Source organism: Camarhynchus parvulus, chromosome 4A (genome assembly GCF_901933205.1).
Source record: "Camarhynchus parvulus chromosome 4A, STF_HiC, whole genome shotgun sequence".
Lineage (NCBI taxonomy): Eukaryota > Metazoa > Chordata > Aves > Passeriformes > Thraupidae > Camarhynchus > Camarhynchus parvulus.
The window spans coordinates 4,506,114-4,521,836 of NC_044600.1; the positions used below are offsets into that span (position 1 = coordinate 4,506,114).

Below are 15,723 nucleotides of genomic sequence, written 5' to 3' on the forward strand. Positions count from 1 at the left end.
CAGCTTTCCCCAACCTTTGCTAGCACACTGCAGCAATGTGTTCTGCAAGCATGTTGATTCCCTTAGGTCTGTAAGAGCCTTTGAGACAGAGCTAATTTTTTCAGCATTGACTGTGGAGATTTGTGACTTCAGATGTGAATGTCCCTTTCTCAACCCTGCTGCCAGTGACCCACTGCACTGCAAGTGTCTCACATCATAAAGTGCTTATTCACAGAGGGCTCTGACCAAGGCTATCTGGAGGGTGGGAGATGCTTTCCTGGCAATGGGATGTGAACATCGTGGGGCAGATCTTCAGCTGGGATAAAAAATCCTGCTCGGGCTCTGTGGCTCAAAGGACATCTGTTAATTCATGTGGAAAATTCGTGACCCCAGAGAGATCACAAAGTTCAGTGTCCTTGAGCAAGTGCCACACTTTGCAGTCAAGATCAAAATGTCTTTCTCACTCGAATTCCCTTGAATTTTAATTTTCTAAAAGTCCTTTAAGTTATTTTATACTGAAACCTACAGTATTATCCAAGATAACTTTGAGGAATGCTGTGTGTTCTCCCTTTCTCTTTCACTAAGTTATTGAATTTCCACACTGGTGGGAAGCCCTGAGAGCTCACCTGGCTCCTCTGCTCATGGGCTGTGCTCCTCCTGTGCAGAGGCTGAGCTCTGTGTGGCCATTACCCCAAAACAGCCATCCAGGACTTTATTTGGTTATCCTTGAAAGAGCCTCAATCTTTGATTTCCAATTTAGTTACATCAAGTATTTGAGGAAAGTCTCTTAGCTGGAGGATTTTGGAGGGCAGATTTGGAGGATTTGGGGAGCTGGTTTGCCTGCCAGGGGTGTGCTCTGGGCACTTGTGTGTTTTGGTGGTGAATTGAGAGGTGGGATTGCCTTGTGCTGGAGCAAATCCCCTGAGCAGAGGATTTTCAGGCTCCTTGGCACTGGTGCAGGGCAGCCAAGCAGCCTCCAGGCCGTGCAGCTTTCCTCCTCTCCTTTGGAGAGCAGCAAGGCACTTGGAAAAATGAATCATCTCCTGGCACAAAATCTTTCCTCCCTTGCTGCAGGAGATTTTGTCCTCTTATTGGGGCACCAGACTGCTGATGTTGTGTTTGTTCAGCTCTCAAGGCATAGATCATTCGCCTTGAATTCAAACCAACAAACCCACGAGGGTGAGGTGTGGAGGGCAGCATTAACCTGGGGACAGGAGGGACCATCAACATCACTTTTGCTATTGCCCCAAAATGTCTGTGTTCAGCCAGGGAATGAGCCTTTCGTCCATCATTCAGATGTGTCAGAGGACCTTTATCTTCCTTTTTGATCCCTGGTCTGTGCTGGAGCTGATGACAGGCCTGGAGTGCAGTCCCATGAGGCTCCCCCCTCATTAACACTTGGGTTTCTTCCCCCTCAATCCAGCCCCCAGGACAGAGAGCAGCATTTCACAGCCCTGCCTGGTTTCATAGAGTCTCTTACTTCTGTGGGATTCTTTCTTCCTTTATTTCTTTATTTTCAATGTGTTGCACAAATTCACACAAACATCTCAGAGGCCTCACCCCCTTCCCATCAGCTCCTCACCATGGCTTCTACTGGAAGTCAGGCAAAGTCATCTTTACTCCTGTGAATTTTATCAACTTAAAATACAAACAATTAAAAAGAAGTGGTTTCAGGCAGCAAGGTGGCCCTTGAGTGCCTCAGTCAAGTGTTGCATTTATACGCTGAACTTTTAATTATTTTTTTTACCTTAGTCTCTTACACTTGTTGCTTTATGTGAGTCCATGGAGCAGATGAAATAATAATATTGGGAGGGAATGTGCTGTTGGTGTCAAGTGGGTGGAGGTTTAGTGTTTCTCTGCCCATCCCTTCCAATCTTTCTGGTTAATAATGACTTGCCTTGTTACATAAAGCAACTGCAGACCTAGAAAATGGCAGGAAAGCTTAAGTTTGAAAATCTGAGTACTCAGGGTGGGAGAAAACTTTGCTCTGGAGAGGGTCTGTCACCTCTCCTTTGACTTACAAAGTGTTTCTCTACAGAGGTCGGTGTTGGGAAGGTTCTGGGAGCATGGCTCTGTCCTGAGCAGCATAAATCCATAAAATACAACCCCTGTAGTTATTTGAGAGCCATTGTGTCATTAACAGATGGACTTGATGGTCTTAGGGGCCTTTTCCAACCTAATTGGACCTGTGATTAGCAGGACCCTTAGAGCCAAGTTTCAGCTGTAGGCACACAATATTCCTGTTCCCACAGGTGGCCCCAGAGCAGGTGACCACCACGACAATGTTCTCCAGACCTTCCTCCTTTTCCCAGCAAGAAGCTTTTTCTCCAAGCTGATGCCAACCCTGCTGTCTCTGCCCGCTCACTTTGTGTGCTGCATTTCCTAATTTGTGCTATTTTGACCTTCTCCAGCAGAAGGTGTGGTAGCCCTTCAGTGCAGGGCTGTGAAAGGTCCCTCAGATCCTCCTCCCTCAGCCACTGAGTGCCCTGCATGAAATGCTTCCTTTCCTGTTGTCTAAAAACCGGGATTGCTTTGCTCTGTGCTGCTACATCCCCTGGCCAGCCAGCAGGCTCTTCTGGAGGCTCCTTGGATTCCATTAACATTTTGTTAATGAAATAGTGCTTTGTCAAAGAGTCTTGAAAACTTAAAAGGGTATTTAAGCTTCTTCCGTGAGTCAATACCATGTAATGTCAACATTACCACGAAGGGATAATTCAGAGATGTCACACAAAACTTGTGTTATGCCATTTGCAGTCTGGCAAAACAGCTCAGCATTTATGTTGTTTAATCCATCTTCAGAAATCTTTTGTTCTGAAAAAGTTGGAGATCAATCTTGTCAGTATTTAGTGACACAAAGCTGATGTAAGTCACTGTGCTCCTATTGACTCCATCTGAGTTGTAATGATTTACCCCAGGCTCGAATTAAGCCCAAATTAGGCACATGAAAAACTCAATACCAAACTTTTAAGGAAGATGGAACTGAATGGCACAGATCTTGGAAATGGGAATGTGGATGGAAGTAGACTGGAGGAAACAGCTTGCAATGACCTGGGACAGACACCATCTGAAGAGACTTAAGGAAAAATAATCTTTTCTAAGGCTTTGCATTGATGAAATAATGGAGTTTCCTGGCTAGAAGGGAAGAGGAAATACACAACTGGAGTTCAGATCTGAGCACTGGCAGTGAGATTGGGGCCATAGGGACTGAATTCCACACTGCACGTGCTGCAGTGTCCTGGCCTTGTCACTGTCACAGCCATTCTGGTCAAGGTACATGAAACCTTTTTTCCCTTTCTCCTCCCTTTCTTTTTTTAGCAATTCTCTAATCATACCCACCGCAGAAGGAAGCTGTTTCATCCTCCTGGACACTGCAGCGATGCTGTTTGTTTTACCTTTGTACTTTTTAATCCTTTTCCATTAAAGCTCTCTGTAATTGATGTATTTGAATGTAGTGAGCAGTGGCCTCAGCTTGCTTTGAAGAAAATAGACTGCCTTACTTCATCCTTGGCTGAATCCAAAGTGCTTTCCTGTGATTATTTCTTGGCTGTGTTGAATCTATTTCCCTTTCAGACTCCACAGATAGATGGGGTCAACTCCACAATGTCCGAAGGGATGTGAAGTTCTTTAAAAATTATTCACATATTTTGGTGGCAAAGGTTTAGTGCCTCATTCACATGCAGGATTTTTGTTTCCAACCAGGCATTGTGGAAGCAGGCAGCATCCCAGACCTGTGCAGGAACTCAGCAGGACAAGAACAAGTCGGGGGAAAATATTCCCAGTGTTGTGTTGCTCCTGGTGGCTCAGGTATGCTGAGGTAATTTGCAGGTGCTTTGGGAGGAAGGGAGAGTTTCTGGCTCGATTGCACACAGCAGGAAGAAAAATAGCGTGAGGCTCTTCATTTGTACTTATTTTCGCTGTTTTACAACCTGGGAAACATTCAGGGCATAAATCAATTGGTCTTTCAGCAGAGGGACACAGAGGACTTGCAGCCTCCTTGCTCCAGGTGAGGTCAGTGCAAGAGCAATGGGAGTGGGGATAAAACATGGACCAAAGGGAACACGGTGCCAAAGCAGGGTAGGAGACCCTCTGAGGGCAGGTTTGAACACACAGGGTGTTCCTTACAGTGTGAAAGGGCCTCAAAAGCTCCAGCTCTTCTGGAGAGACGCCTTGTACAAACTGGGCTGTACCTGGGTGTGTGCAGCACTAGAATAATTTGACAATTAAATTAACTTTTAAATTAAATTAAAATTCTGATCCCAGAATCAGATTCTTTAAAGGAATAATGCCTTTGCTAAGTAGGAAAATGTGAAGAAACCCCACAAATGTTATGTGAGAAGCAGAATCAGACATAAAGTTTATGATCCATCTTGGCCTGCTGTTATAACCCAAACGTGGAGGGAGCACAGTGAACCTGAAACACCACAGTCAGCACTGCAGCAAAATCAAGCATGGCAATGGAGGGGATGTTTAAATTGAGGTTAAAAGAAAAAAAAACAAAAAAAAAACAACAACCCAGGGACTACTAATAAAAAAGGAAAACTTGATGTGGGGAGTAATGCAAGTGTATCTGTGAAGTGCCATTCAGGCACAGGCTGTCACAAAGGCTTTGCAGCTTTTAATAAAAATACAGTGTGAATAAGAGGAGGCTGAGAAAGCAGTGCAGGATGATGTGCATTTTAACATAGTATTTAAAAAAAAGAGGGAAAAAGTCCTGAAGAACTGTTTCAGGTGGGAGAAACTGTGCAGAGGTGGGATTCATGGCTGTGCTGTGGATGTTGGAAGAGGAGGGATGTGGCCACATCAGGTGTGTGATGGCAGCAGGGAGAGAGACCCTGCTAGCTCAGGACAGTGGTTATCAATGCCAGAGATGGCACTGCCCTCTCCCAGTGGCAAATAGGATATTCCCTTGTGGATGCAGAGCTGCTACATCTCATAAAATCAGGTGTTACAGTGATTTAATAGAAATTGTTTTTAAAAATACCAAGTGCCTGATACAAAGACTCTGCAGATAATCCATGAAACCATTATGCTTCTCTTTCTCTTAACCCTTTTCTAATTTTTCTTACTCTCATCAATGATATTAAACATCTCTACCTGAACCCCTTGTCTCAATTCTTCCTGTATAAATTTCAGACAACAATATTTTCTTCTGTACTTTTCTGAAAATGGTAAATTCTGGGGCAAGCAGCTCTGAATTATTCTGTGTTTGAGCAGTGCCCATCCAAGCAGAGCCCTTATGTTATCCAGGGGCTTCCAGCTCTGACCATGGTAATTTCTGAACCAAGCAAAATATTCCCTCTCTATTGCATTAAATGGGGTAATTGAAAGGAATCAGTGTTTTTGCTACTCCATACTGTCCTGAACAAGTGTTTATTGTAGTTTCCTTGTTTCAGGCAGTTTGAACAGGGGCCTGTGGTGGTCCAGCTCGTTGGAAACTTTTGTGCAGAAACCAGGAGGATGCTACAGCTGGAGCTAATCCCTGAGTAAGTTTTCTGAGGCCATTATGTCTCCCAGAGTTTGGAGGTTTTCTCTAAAGGAGATATTGCTCTGTGTGTGAGGCAGAGAGAAAGAGCATCGCCTCGAGGCTTTCAGTTATCACACTGCCTAAATAGCCCTTATTTTTAGTCAGAGTCTTCTGAATATGAGATCCCACTACAGGTAGGTGAAGTGACCTCTTTGGGTTTGAATCTGCTCCTCTCTGGCGGATGCAAAGCTGCAGCTTTGAACAGGAGCCCCCTCCTGCTCTGTGCAAAGCTCTTTGAATTGCCCCTGATAGGTTCTGAGGCTCCCCGGGTGCGTGCCAGGCACTTTGAAGATGAATGCCCAGAACGAGGGAAACATGAAACAAAACTCAACTCCCTTATGTCAGAGTGAGCAGCAGATTCCTCAAAGACCTGCAGCACAATGGTGCTCTTTGCTGGGTGAGAGGAAATGGGCTGTGGTTCACCAGCTTGTCAGAGCAGAATTGCAGAGCAGGGCTGTGCTTTGGGTGGTAGAGCAGCAAAGGGAAGGGTTTGGGGGGCTCCACAATATTCAAGTCTGGCAGAACTTGTTTCAAGTTGGCTTTGTTGGGTCTCTCTTGGTGAAGGGAAATTTATTCTTGTTAATTTTGATTCTTCCAGAAGTTTGCTGTGTGTTCAAGGCGACAGATGTGCCACCTCTTCTTGAGGGGGAATATTTTTCTTTGTCTCCATGAAAATCCTCACCCCTGCTCCTAAAACTCTCTGTATCCACCATCATTTTTTGGTGCATTTTGGTGGTGACCACCCACAGTCCTGGGAGCTGAAGGGCCCTTGGGGGAGTGGAACAGCTGTAGGAACATTTTTGTTATTTGTCTTATTCCAAATATTTCTGTGACAATTGACATGAAAATATCCATTACTGTCTTTTTTAAACCTGATGGATCAGTTCTTCTGGCCCTAGTGTGTGATCCAAAAATTTTCATTAGCATCAGATGGATGAACCCATTTCTTTGAGGGGTTAATGGGCTTGTAATGCAAAAAAATTGAACTGATACCTCAGGAGAGACTGGGTGTGGGAGCAGAAGGGAAGGGAAGGGAACAGGAAAACAGATTAAAAAACACCAAGAGAGATTTGTTAATAGTGGTTGGAGATATTCTTCTCACCTGTCCTGGGTGACTGTTCAAATGCAGATGTGTGAACTCCTGTAAAGCAAATGAGGAAAAGCAGAACCCTTCGGGCCATAATTCTTTTCCATATGTGATAGATCCCTCTTCCTTCCAATCAATTAATTGCATCCTAAAAACATCTATTTCTCACCATTGACTTTAAAGGGATTTTAGATGAGTGGCTCAGATATAGCTGTCTACACAGTAAGTGATTAAAGTTGGGTTAGATGAGCTGGCAGACTACACCGGGGTTTTTTTCTTCCTTCATGCCAACCCTAAATCAAAAGGCATCTCATCAGAGTATTATAAAATACAGCCTTCAGAGGGAGACTCTTCTACTTCCATATTCTGGCATCTGAAGGGAGGAGGGAGACTCCCATCAATTTAGAGAGAGGTAAAGATTTCATCTCCCTCTAGAAATCATGGCCATAATGGGAAATTCAGACATTTATGAGATTTGCTTAGCCAAGGCAGAGCTGAGCCTGTGGATGCTTCTGTTTGTAGTGTTGCAGCAAAAGCAGAATAAGAGACTATTTTTAGGGGTTGTTTTCATTCTTTTTTGCCCCTCTTTGATTAGGTTAAAGCCCATCTTATACCTGGGGAGGGGCAGACACAGTCTGTGTCCCTCACAAAGTAAAACCCCGTATGAGCCCTCTCCCTGTGACTGCAAAATGGGGATAAACTGGGAAATAGGGTTGATTGCAGGTGTTTATTAATGGGGACACTCCCAAAGAAGCATTTACCAATTCACCAGAGAGGAATTCTCACCAAAACCTCTTGCAAGTTGTGCCTGGTTTATGTTTCAATTTTAAAACCAGGTAAGGTTGTAAGAGAGATGAGCAAGTTACTGGCAATTGGTGAATATTTCCCTTGGATTTCAAAATTTGGCAAACCTTGAATATTCTATAAATACCTTTTATATACCATAAATATCCGTATATTTTAAAGCAATGTGAGTTCCAAGGACAAGAGAAAGCAGAGCAAGAACTGACTTAGTTTTAAATCAGAAAGAGACAGGCATTTGTTTCCTCTAAATGTTAATTCTTCAACATAATGGGTAAAGTATCAAATTATTATTTAAACCCACAAATAAAGTGCAAGTCCCTTTTCCCATCTCTAAGTAATGTTCTCCTGCCAAAGGACAGGCATGGCTGTATTTTTTCCTAATGGAATCTGCATAGCTTTGCCCTGATAGTCCACTGCTGAATATTGATGGTGCAATAATTGGCTCTTTATTGGTATATTGTGTTTTCTTGGAGATTTTTCGACTTCCTGCAGTAAATCCTTTCTGAATTTTGCTCCTTTTATGGTTTGGTGTTTACAAAAGTTGGTAATTCTGGTGGAACAGCAGGATTGTGTATAAGACTCGGGATTTTGATTTGTTGTATGCCATGAATTGTTAGCTGGTATCTCTCCTTTTATCTTTTTTAGTAGAAATATCTCAGTTGTTGCTGTCTATATTTAGCAGGAGAACTCAATCTCTCTCCTCTATCTGTTTTCTCCTATTTGTCCCTGGCTTGAAGGGTTGGTGGCACTCAGTGGTGGATAAATGCAAGGAAATCTAATAATGCCTTTCTAATATACCCATTTATCTGCTATCATATTTTATTTTAACTCTTCATGCAACTGTGTAATCATTGCTCCATTGCTATAATTGGATTTCAAAGTATATTTGTGCTATTTAATTACATCTATAGCTTCTCTATAAGTGCATCCAGAGTAATTAGTAATCTTCTACTTTTTAGTGGAATTATATTTTATATCAACTGTGCTCATTTTTCTCTTCAAATTCTTCAACACATTTGCACCAGTTTTGCTTTTTACACTGGAATTTCTGGCATAAATAATCATTAAGGGTTTTTTTTTCCCTCCCCACTGTGAATGTGAACAGAGTCGAATCCAGCTTTCACTGGAGTCAATGGTAATCTTTTCATTTCCTTCAGTGAAAACTGGATCAAGTTAATAGATTGCAAATTGCATTCAAGGCAAAGTCACATCTTATCATAGAAATAGTTGTGTAGCAGCTCCTGGGGTATTGATGAAAGGTGCAAAATTGATTGTTTCCATTTTTTCTTACGGGGTTTTTGTATAGATTCTCTTATCCAACTTTATTAATTTTTTAGCCCATAAGTTACAGCATTGCAATAACATTTAAAAGATTCATTTTAACTTGCTTTTCATGACAAATTACAAACCTTTCCATTTGAAGATTTTTGTGAGTGGCTCTAGAACTTTGCTTTCCAGACCCCAAGTTTATCTGTTCATCTCCATTATGATGTTTGAGAATGGGCATTTTTAAGTTTTAAAAATATTTTGTCTTAATTTTTGATTGCAAACCAAATATTTGACGCTTTTTTTTTTGCCATTTCTCTTGTTTCACTTCAGAGCTGTGTCAGTTCATGGACAGATTTAGTCCTCTTCCTGATGAATATGAAAACCTGCAAGCACTTCCCTCTAAAACTGTAATTCCAGCAAATTACATTCCCAAGTAGGCAGAAATTTATAACGTTCACTTTTTCCAACATGTCAATTTTGCCACTGTGGGATGGTAACTATATGTACCAAGTAAAATCTTGATTTTTAAAAAGAAAAAATTATTGCAACTGGCTCGTTAAGGAGTTATTTTTCTCTTCTGCACTGCTCCCACTCTGTTGATTAGAGGTTTGTTGCTTTGGTAATGTGCTTCTCCTCCAGGCTGTTAATGATTACAGACACCTCTCTAACCTGTGATTTTGGGGGAAGGTTATTGACAAGGTGAGATGACAACAATTGTAGTTGTTTCTATGGCTTAGAAATGTCCTTCATCTCTGCTGGCCCCGTGTCAGGGCTCGGGATTTAGAGTGAAAGTGGAGCTGATGCCCAGGATTAGAGATTCTTTCTTGTGCTATTTATTCCCAAATCGTGCCAGTTCATGAGGTTAGAAAGAGCACTGTGAAAGATGATAAATTGTTATTTAATTCTTAATGAAACATCAATGCAAATGGTGCCTATTCCATCCCCAGCAGAAGGTGACTTTGGTGGGTTGAGGATGGAGCCCCTCGGATCTCCAAGGAGAGATGCTCATCCTGGTGGGATTTTAGAGCCTCAGGAACCTTTGTGAGCTGGAGCATCTTCAGCTTCAGAAGGCAGGATGAAAATTACCTGTTCACCCAGCCTTTTGTTTGAAAAGAGAGACATTGAACCACTTGTACTGGAGATTTTGTTATATTTCCAGCATAGGGAAATTGTTTATGAGCTTCAAATGGAAAAAAAGCCCTTAACTATGATAATAGTTATAATTATAACTATAATAGTTATAACTACATCATAGTTATATAGTTACTATATAACAGAAATTAATAGTAATTTCATTACTAATCATTTGAATGGAGCAGCATGAGCACTCATGCACCTGAAATTCAAACTTTGAATCCTGCAGGTATTTCCATGTGAGAGGTGCCTCTCCACTAATGGGAGCCACATTCCCACATCACAGGACACTCCTCATCAGAGGCTGGATTTTTCCAGTGGATGCCTTTGAGCACTTTGCACTGAAATTTTGTCAAAGAATGGCTGGTGTTTTGCCACTTTAAAACCATGGAAACATCACAATGTTCTTTTAGAAATGACTCCAGGAATTAATTGCAGATGACTTATTAATGAAACAAATATTCAGCTGTCACTGGAACCAAACTCCACGAGATGCTTAATGATTATTTTTTGAGAAAACACTTTTGTGTTTGTTTGATCTGCCTCGTGTTAACAGCAGTAGGAAAGGAGGGAAGCATTTGGTGTCGGAGTGGAAACTTGAAACTGGCAAAATGGAGAGGAAAAACATCAGCCAATGACTGGGAAATAGGTGAGAAGCCCAAAGAAAGGGCAGATCCCTAACAATTATGTTGGCAAGCTGCTCCCCCAGGCAGGCCTGGTTGGGTAATAAGGGTTAGATCTGGGGGCAAACAGGGGAATCTGGAAGGGAAGGTTTTCACAGTAACATTAATTTCATCACATTCTGTGTCTGGAAAATGAGCATGAAAGGATTTGCCTCGTATGGGGTGGGTAAATGTTTGCAAACTGCAGAGAGACTCTCAAATGAATGTGAAATATCAGCTGTAGCTCTGCAAATGACAATAAAAATAAATGTTGCTAATTAGGGAATGTGCATTGCTCTTGGCTGTGGCGCTGGTCTGGGATGCACCCCCGAACTTCCCTGCCCAGCACTGTGTGCATGGACCTTCCCCAGTGCCCACGGGCCACCCAAGGGGCATTCTCCCACAGGCAGCTGGCTGAAGCCATGCATTTTTCCAGGAGTTCTCCTTTGCAAGGGCCAGCTATAAATAGGTAATCAAGCTTCTCCACGGCTGCTGTTTACAAGAGCAGGAACACGGGGCAGGACACGAGCGCGGCGGATCCGCCCGCCTCGGGAACACATCTCAGGTGTCCTTCTGCTGGTGCTGCTAAATTATTTACCACTCAGCAAGCCTGTGCCTGCGTGAGATATTGGAAGGAGGGAATCTGAGGTGAAACCCCATCCGTTTACCCAGAGCTGACACTGGAATATTCATTATCACATTAAATCCAACCACAGTGAAAATGAAGGCTTCCGTTGATTATGTGCTTGCATAAAAGGCTTCTTTGGTGGCAGGCCCGTGTGCCAGGGATCTGAATATAAAATCAAGTAAGTGGAAACCAGTTTTTTTATGGTAAATTTGCCTTCTTGGAAGTTATGAGAGTTGGCAGGTTTAAATTATGTTTTAAACCTGCGGTGGATTATGTGATTTTTCTAACTGGCCGCAAGCAATACGAGATGAGCACACGCCACCCCAATCCCAGCCACAGGCCTGAGCCAGGATTTCCAATGCAAATAGAAAAGAAATGCAGATTTTATATGCAGGGAATGGTGCATATTTATTTCAGTGCAGTGTTGGTTTGGCAGGGTTGGTGGGGAGGTCTCCTCTTACCAAGGGCTGGGTCTGCACTCACCTGCCTTTCCCTGTCCCTCTTCATCCCAAGTTTGTGCTGGAGCACAGCTCAGAGAGGATTGAAAGAGCCCATTGGATTTATGGATGTGGAAAAGTACAGGAAAATATGTAGATTGGCCAAAAAAAGGCATGAGGTTTTTATCCATCCATCCATCCATCCATCCATCCATCCATCCATCCATCCATCCATCCATCCATCCATCCATCCATCCATCCATCCATCGCTTGCTCCTTCCCTGTCTTCCCCTTCCACCAGGGATCCTTTGAGTTAAAGGCTCAATTAAATCTTCTCTGAGAGGCAGAAGAAAATGTAGAGATGCTGAGAGGAAGCAGCACCACGTGGTGAAAGGCCACCTCTGGAGCAGGATGTCCCACTGGAGGAGGAGGGCTGGAGGCTCTGGGTCACTCAGGGCTGTAAATGAGCTCCCAGGAAAACTGGCACAGTGAGGGCTGGGTTTGGTGGTCGTGGGCATGTACAGGGATGTGAGAACAAAACCTACTTGTGTTGATGCTGAGAACGAGGATTCACCCACCATTAGTAATTTATTGAAAGGCGTGACTGATTGCATCAGCACAAATAATTTAAACATAGATTTTAAAAAAATCAGTGTTCTCCATCCCATAATACTTACAAAAGACTTTCTAATTTGGCAAGCAACAGGTAAGAAACAGAATGATCAGAAACCAGATTTGCCTGGTGAAAGATGGAGATGGACAAATCTTGATTTGGAGCATGATTGAAGTGAAGCCATCATCGTCCAAAAAATCATGGGCTTTTTTTCTGGGAATGCCAGAGATACTTTGTGGCACATTCTTCCCTTTCTGCCTCCTGTTTTCATCTCTAATTGGAAATGTATTTTGTGAGAGGGAATAAAACAAACATCCAGTAGATACAAAAGCAGCAAGGACCTTCAGCTTTGGCTAATCCCTGTAGACAGCACAGAGAGAAACAAAATGTTCTGTAGTTATAACTGAGAGGCAAAAAAAAAAAAAAAAAAATATATGTTTAATAAACATTTAAAGGAAGAATTACATGTGCCACAAATCCCCCTTTATATTGCGCTTAAAATCTCCTTACCTGCCCTTTAGTTTTCATGGTTTTCCTTATCTTCAGTGTCACGTAATCATATTTCAACAGGATTTGCTTCCTCGCTGCCCATCTGCTCTTCCTTTCTAGTGCAGCATTAATGCCACAACACCATCCCAGTAGCTCCCTTCTATGCCACTTTGATGTCAGACACCCAGGGATTCAGGATTTTTTCATTCAGGTTCAGACAGAAAAGTAAAATACCTGGTTTGGAGGAGTGACAGATCCTGATTTCAAATGGAAATGTTCAGAGCAGGGCGGGGGATGAAGGGACAGCGAACAAAACTTGGACTCCTGTGGATGGGGAATGCTGGGATCCAATGGTGGTCTGTCCTGCTGCTCCATGGAGAGCTTCTCTTGGCCCTGGGGAGATGCAGGTACTGCTGTGCTTCAAGTCTGGGCTAAAGAAGGGTCATCCTCTGAGGATATTCACAAAATTAATTAATTAGGGCAAGGCTGGCTTCACCCCTGGTCTCCCACCTGGCTTGTGTGGGCTGCACAGCTTGATCTGTGTTTGCTGAGTTAGAGACATCATTTGGAGAGTCTTCATGTGGTTTATTAATCCTAAAAGCATTGAATTGATAATCTCTGTATTTATACCTTTCTTATTTTCAGAGTTAAGGAAGACTTCATGTATTGTGTCTCACCAGTTTAGGAGCAGAATGGTGTGGGAAGGGATCCTGGAAAGGGGAGAATGGTTTTCTTTTGTTGACAGGAGCTCTCCCAAAAAAAGTTATGTGCTGCTTTTTGCACTGAAAAATGTGAAAAAATTATAGAAATCCATTCTAATTCCCCATGTAATTGTAAATTAGTTCTTAGGTCATTGATGGGAACAGGTCTGTGGTACATCTGGGGATATAATTCTCTCTCACACCACTACCTTTGCTGGACATTAAGCTCTTACAATAATTCACAAAAACCCCTTTTTAAAGCTATCTGATGCCTGCAGTGATCAATACTTGAACCTCTATTCTTGAGACATTTTTTAAATTAAATATAAATTTGGGGGATTTTTCTTATAAGAAAGTTAATCCAAAATGCACCTAATCCAAATTCTGAGGTGTTGGTGCCAGCAGAAGTTACTCTTGATATTTCCAATTAATATTTGCCTCAGATCTCAGGAGGCAGAGCAGGGCTTGGGTGGCTGCAGGATTCCAGAAATTCCTCTGTCTCTGAGTGGGGATCAGGCACAAATTCTGCTCATTCATGCTCGGTGCTGTAAAGACAAAATACACCAGAATTTGGGTGTGCTAAAGCAGCGCCAGAGGCTCTGCCCTTGCCCTGCTGGAACACAGCTCTGGACTGGCTCCTTGCTCACTCTGGGGTTGCCTGGGCTGGTTTTGGTGGGAACAAACCAAAATGAGATGAGGCCACCCCAGTCCCACCAAGGAAAGGTGCTCAGGAGGCGACAGGGGACAGAGGGACACCTGGGACAGACCTTAAGGACAAGGTTAGCAAGGACAGAGGGACACCTGGGACAGACCTTAAGGACAAGGTTAGCAAGAAATGGTGGCTTGGAGGAAGACGAAGGTGCTCTTCTTCAGGACACGGAGGTGACAGTGAGAGGGAAGAAGGCAGAAGCAGGTGAGGAAGCTGAAGCAGAGGTTGAAACCCTGAACAATGAGAGGAAGGGGTTTGTTCCACTCTGGTTTGGTCAATGAACATGGGGTGAAGGCAAGCACAGGTTGATTATCTGGTGGAAGAGGTTTGAAACGTGGGGCAGATGTTCGAGGCAGAGGAGAAACCATCACAAGGCTGGTCATGGGACTGGCACAAATGAAAGGGTTAAAAAAGGAAGGGTGGCTTTAGCAGTGGAAACAGGAATTAGCAAGAAAATGGAAAACTAAAACCACTCTGAGCTACATGGAAAGCATTGTTTATTGTTATTATTAATTATTGTTATTATCATTATCACTATTATTATATTAACTACAGACTGACTTGAATTTTACAAACAGCTTCGGTCAGAAAAGAAGAAAACAAGTTTTAAATGTTGACTTTTAATTCTACCCTGTTTATTAAGGACCATTAGTTCTGATTTGCTAATATCTTGTAAGTAAACAGAGAGGGAAAATTCAGTGGGATAGAGATGATAAAGATGATGAACCACTGAAATTTGGTTCCACACTGGGCACATAAGGGAGAAAAGAATGCAAATTAATGCATTACCAAAAGAGAAACACTACAAGAAGTAATAATAACGGTTCTCTATTATTTATGGTGGATTTTAGAAGAGAGAGAGTTCATGTTTATCCCGGAGCAGTCGACACAGGCACTGAAGGAAGAGAAAAACCCTTTAACCAAGCAGAAATTTCAGTTGTGAGCTGTTAAAGGAAGTCGAGCTGAATATTGAAGAAAATTCAAGAAGATAAAAATGACTCCAATTTGGTAGTTCTTCACTGGTTCTGCAGTTTGGCAGCTGTCAACATCTCAAAATATCATCTCACCCAAACTGTTGAAAGAAAGAAACCCTTTGATTTTTCCCTTGAGACTCCCAAGCTGAAAATGGACTCTTTGTAGTCTCAGTCTCATTTCAGACAGTTTTTTTTATAAAAACATTCTTGCTGGCAGAAACAACTAATTCATAAATAGACTCTCTGTTAATTAAATAAGTTTTATCATTTTAACTTGCCTTTTAATATGAAAAAGAAAGTAAATCTCTAACATTTCTTGCTTTATTATGAATCTTAAGGGACTAAGCATCACATTTCTTGCATCATTAATAATGCAAATTAGTTTTTGTTTGCATCTCCTATAAGTTTATAGTTAGAAGTAAATATTTAATGCACAGATCTGGGAAATCAAATCATGGCTAGTGGAAATTTCCCCTTAGAGTTATTGAAAGGTAATGTAAGAAAGATGGGAGGCACTGTGGTCTCTGTTTATTTAACCTTTCTTGCTCTTGCTTTCCTTTCAGTAGAACTCTTTGTGACTTGTCATTAAACACTTCTCTATTCCTGCAGTATCTGTTTTTATTATCTTTACAGTAGCCACAGAATTCAGCTTTTAATACCATTTAAAGGGGAGGTGAAACACATCCGTAGCCTACTTAGGGCTATAAGGATTG

The 15,723-nt window shown here is 42.3% G+C and overlaps 1 protein-coding gene across 6 annotated transcripts in view; it reads left to right on the forward strand.

Annotated features, from left to right (window-relative positions):
- The window catches only part of LOC115914707, an 85,598-nt gene that overhangs the window by 45,573 nt on the left and 24,302 nt on the right, over positions 1–15,723 (forward strand). For 3 of the 6 annotated variants that reach the window (XR_004061446.1, XR_004061447.1, XM_030967381.1), the window contains exons 3-4: positions 3,679–3,783; positions 5,373–5,462. Coding sequence is in view for 4 of the 6 variants with exons in the window: in XM_030967381.1 (XP_030823241.1) it covers positions 3,679–3,783; positions 5,373–5,462 (195 nt within the window). In the remaining 2 variants the exon portion in view is untranslated. Of the gene's footprint in view, positions 1–3,678; positions 3,794–5,372; positions 5,463–15,723 lie in introns of all 6 variants that reach the window. The other 3 variants (XM_030967377.1, XM_030967379.1, XM_030967380.1) reach the window with 1 other exon arrangement.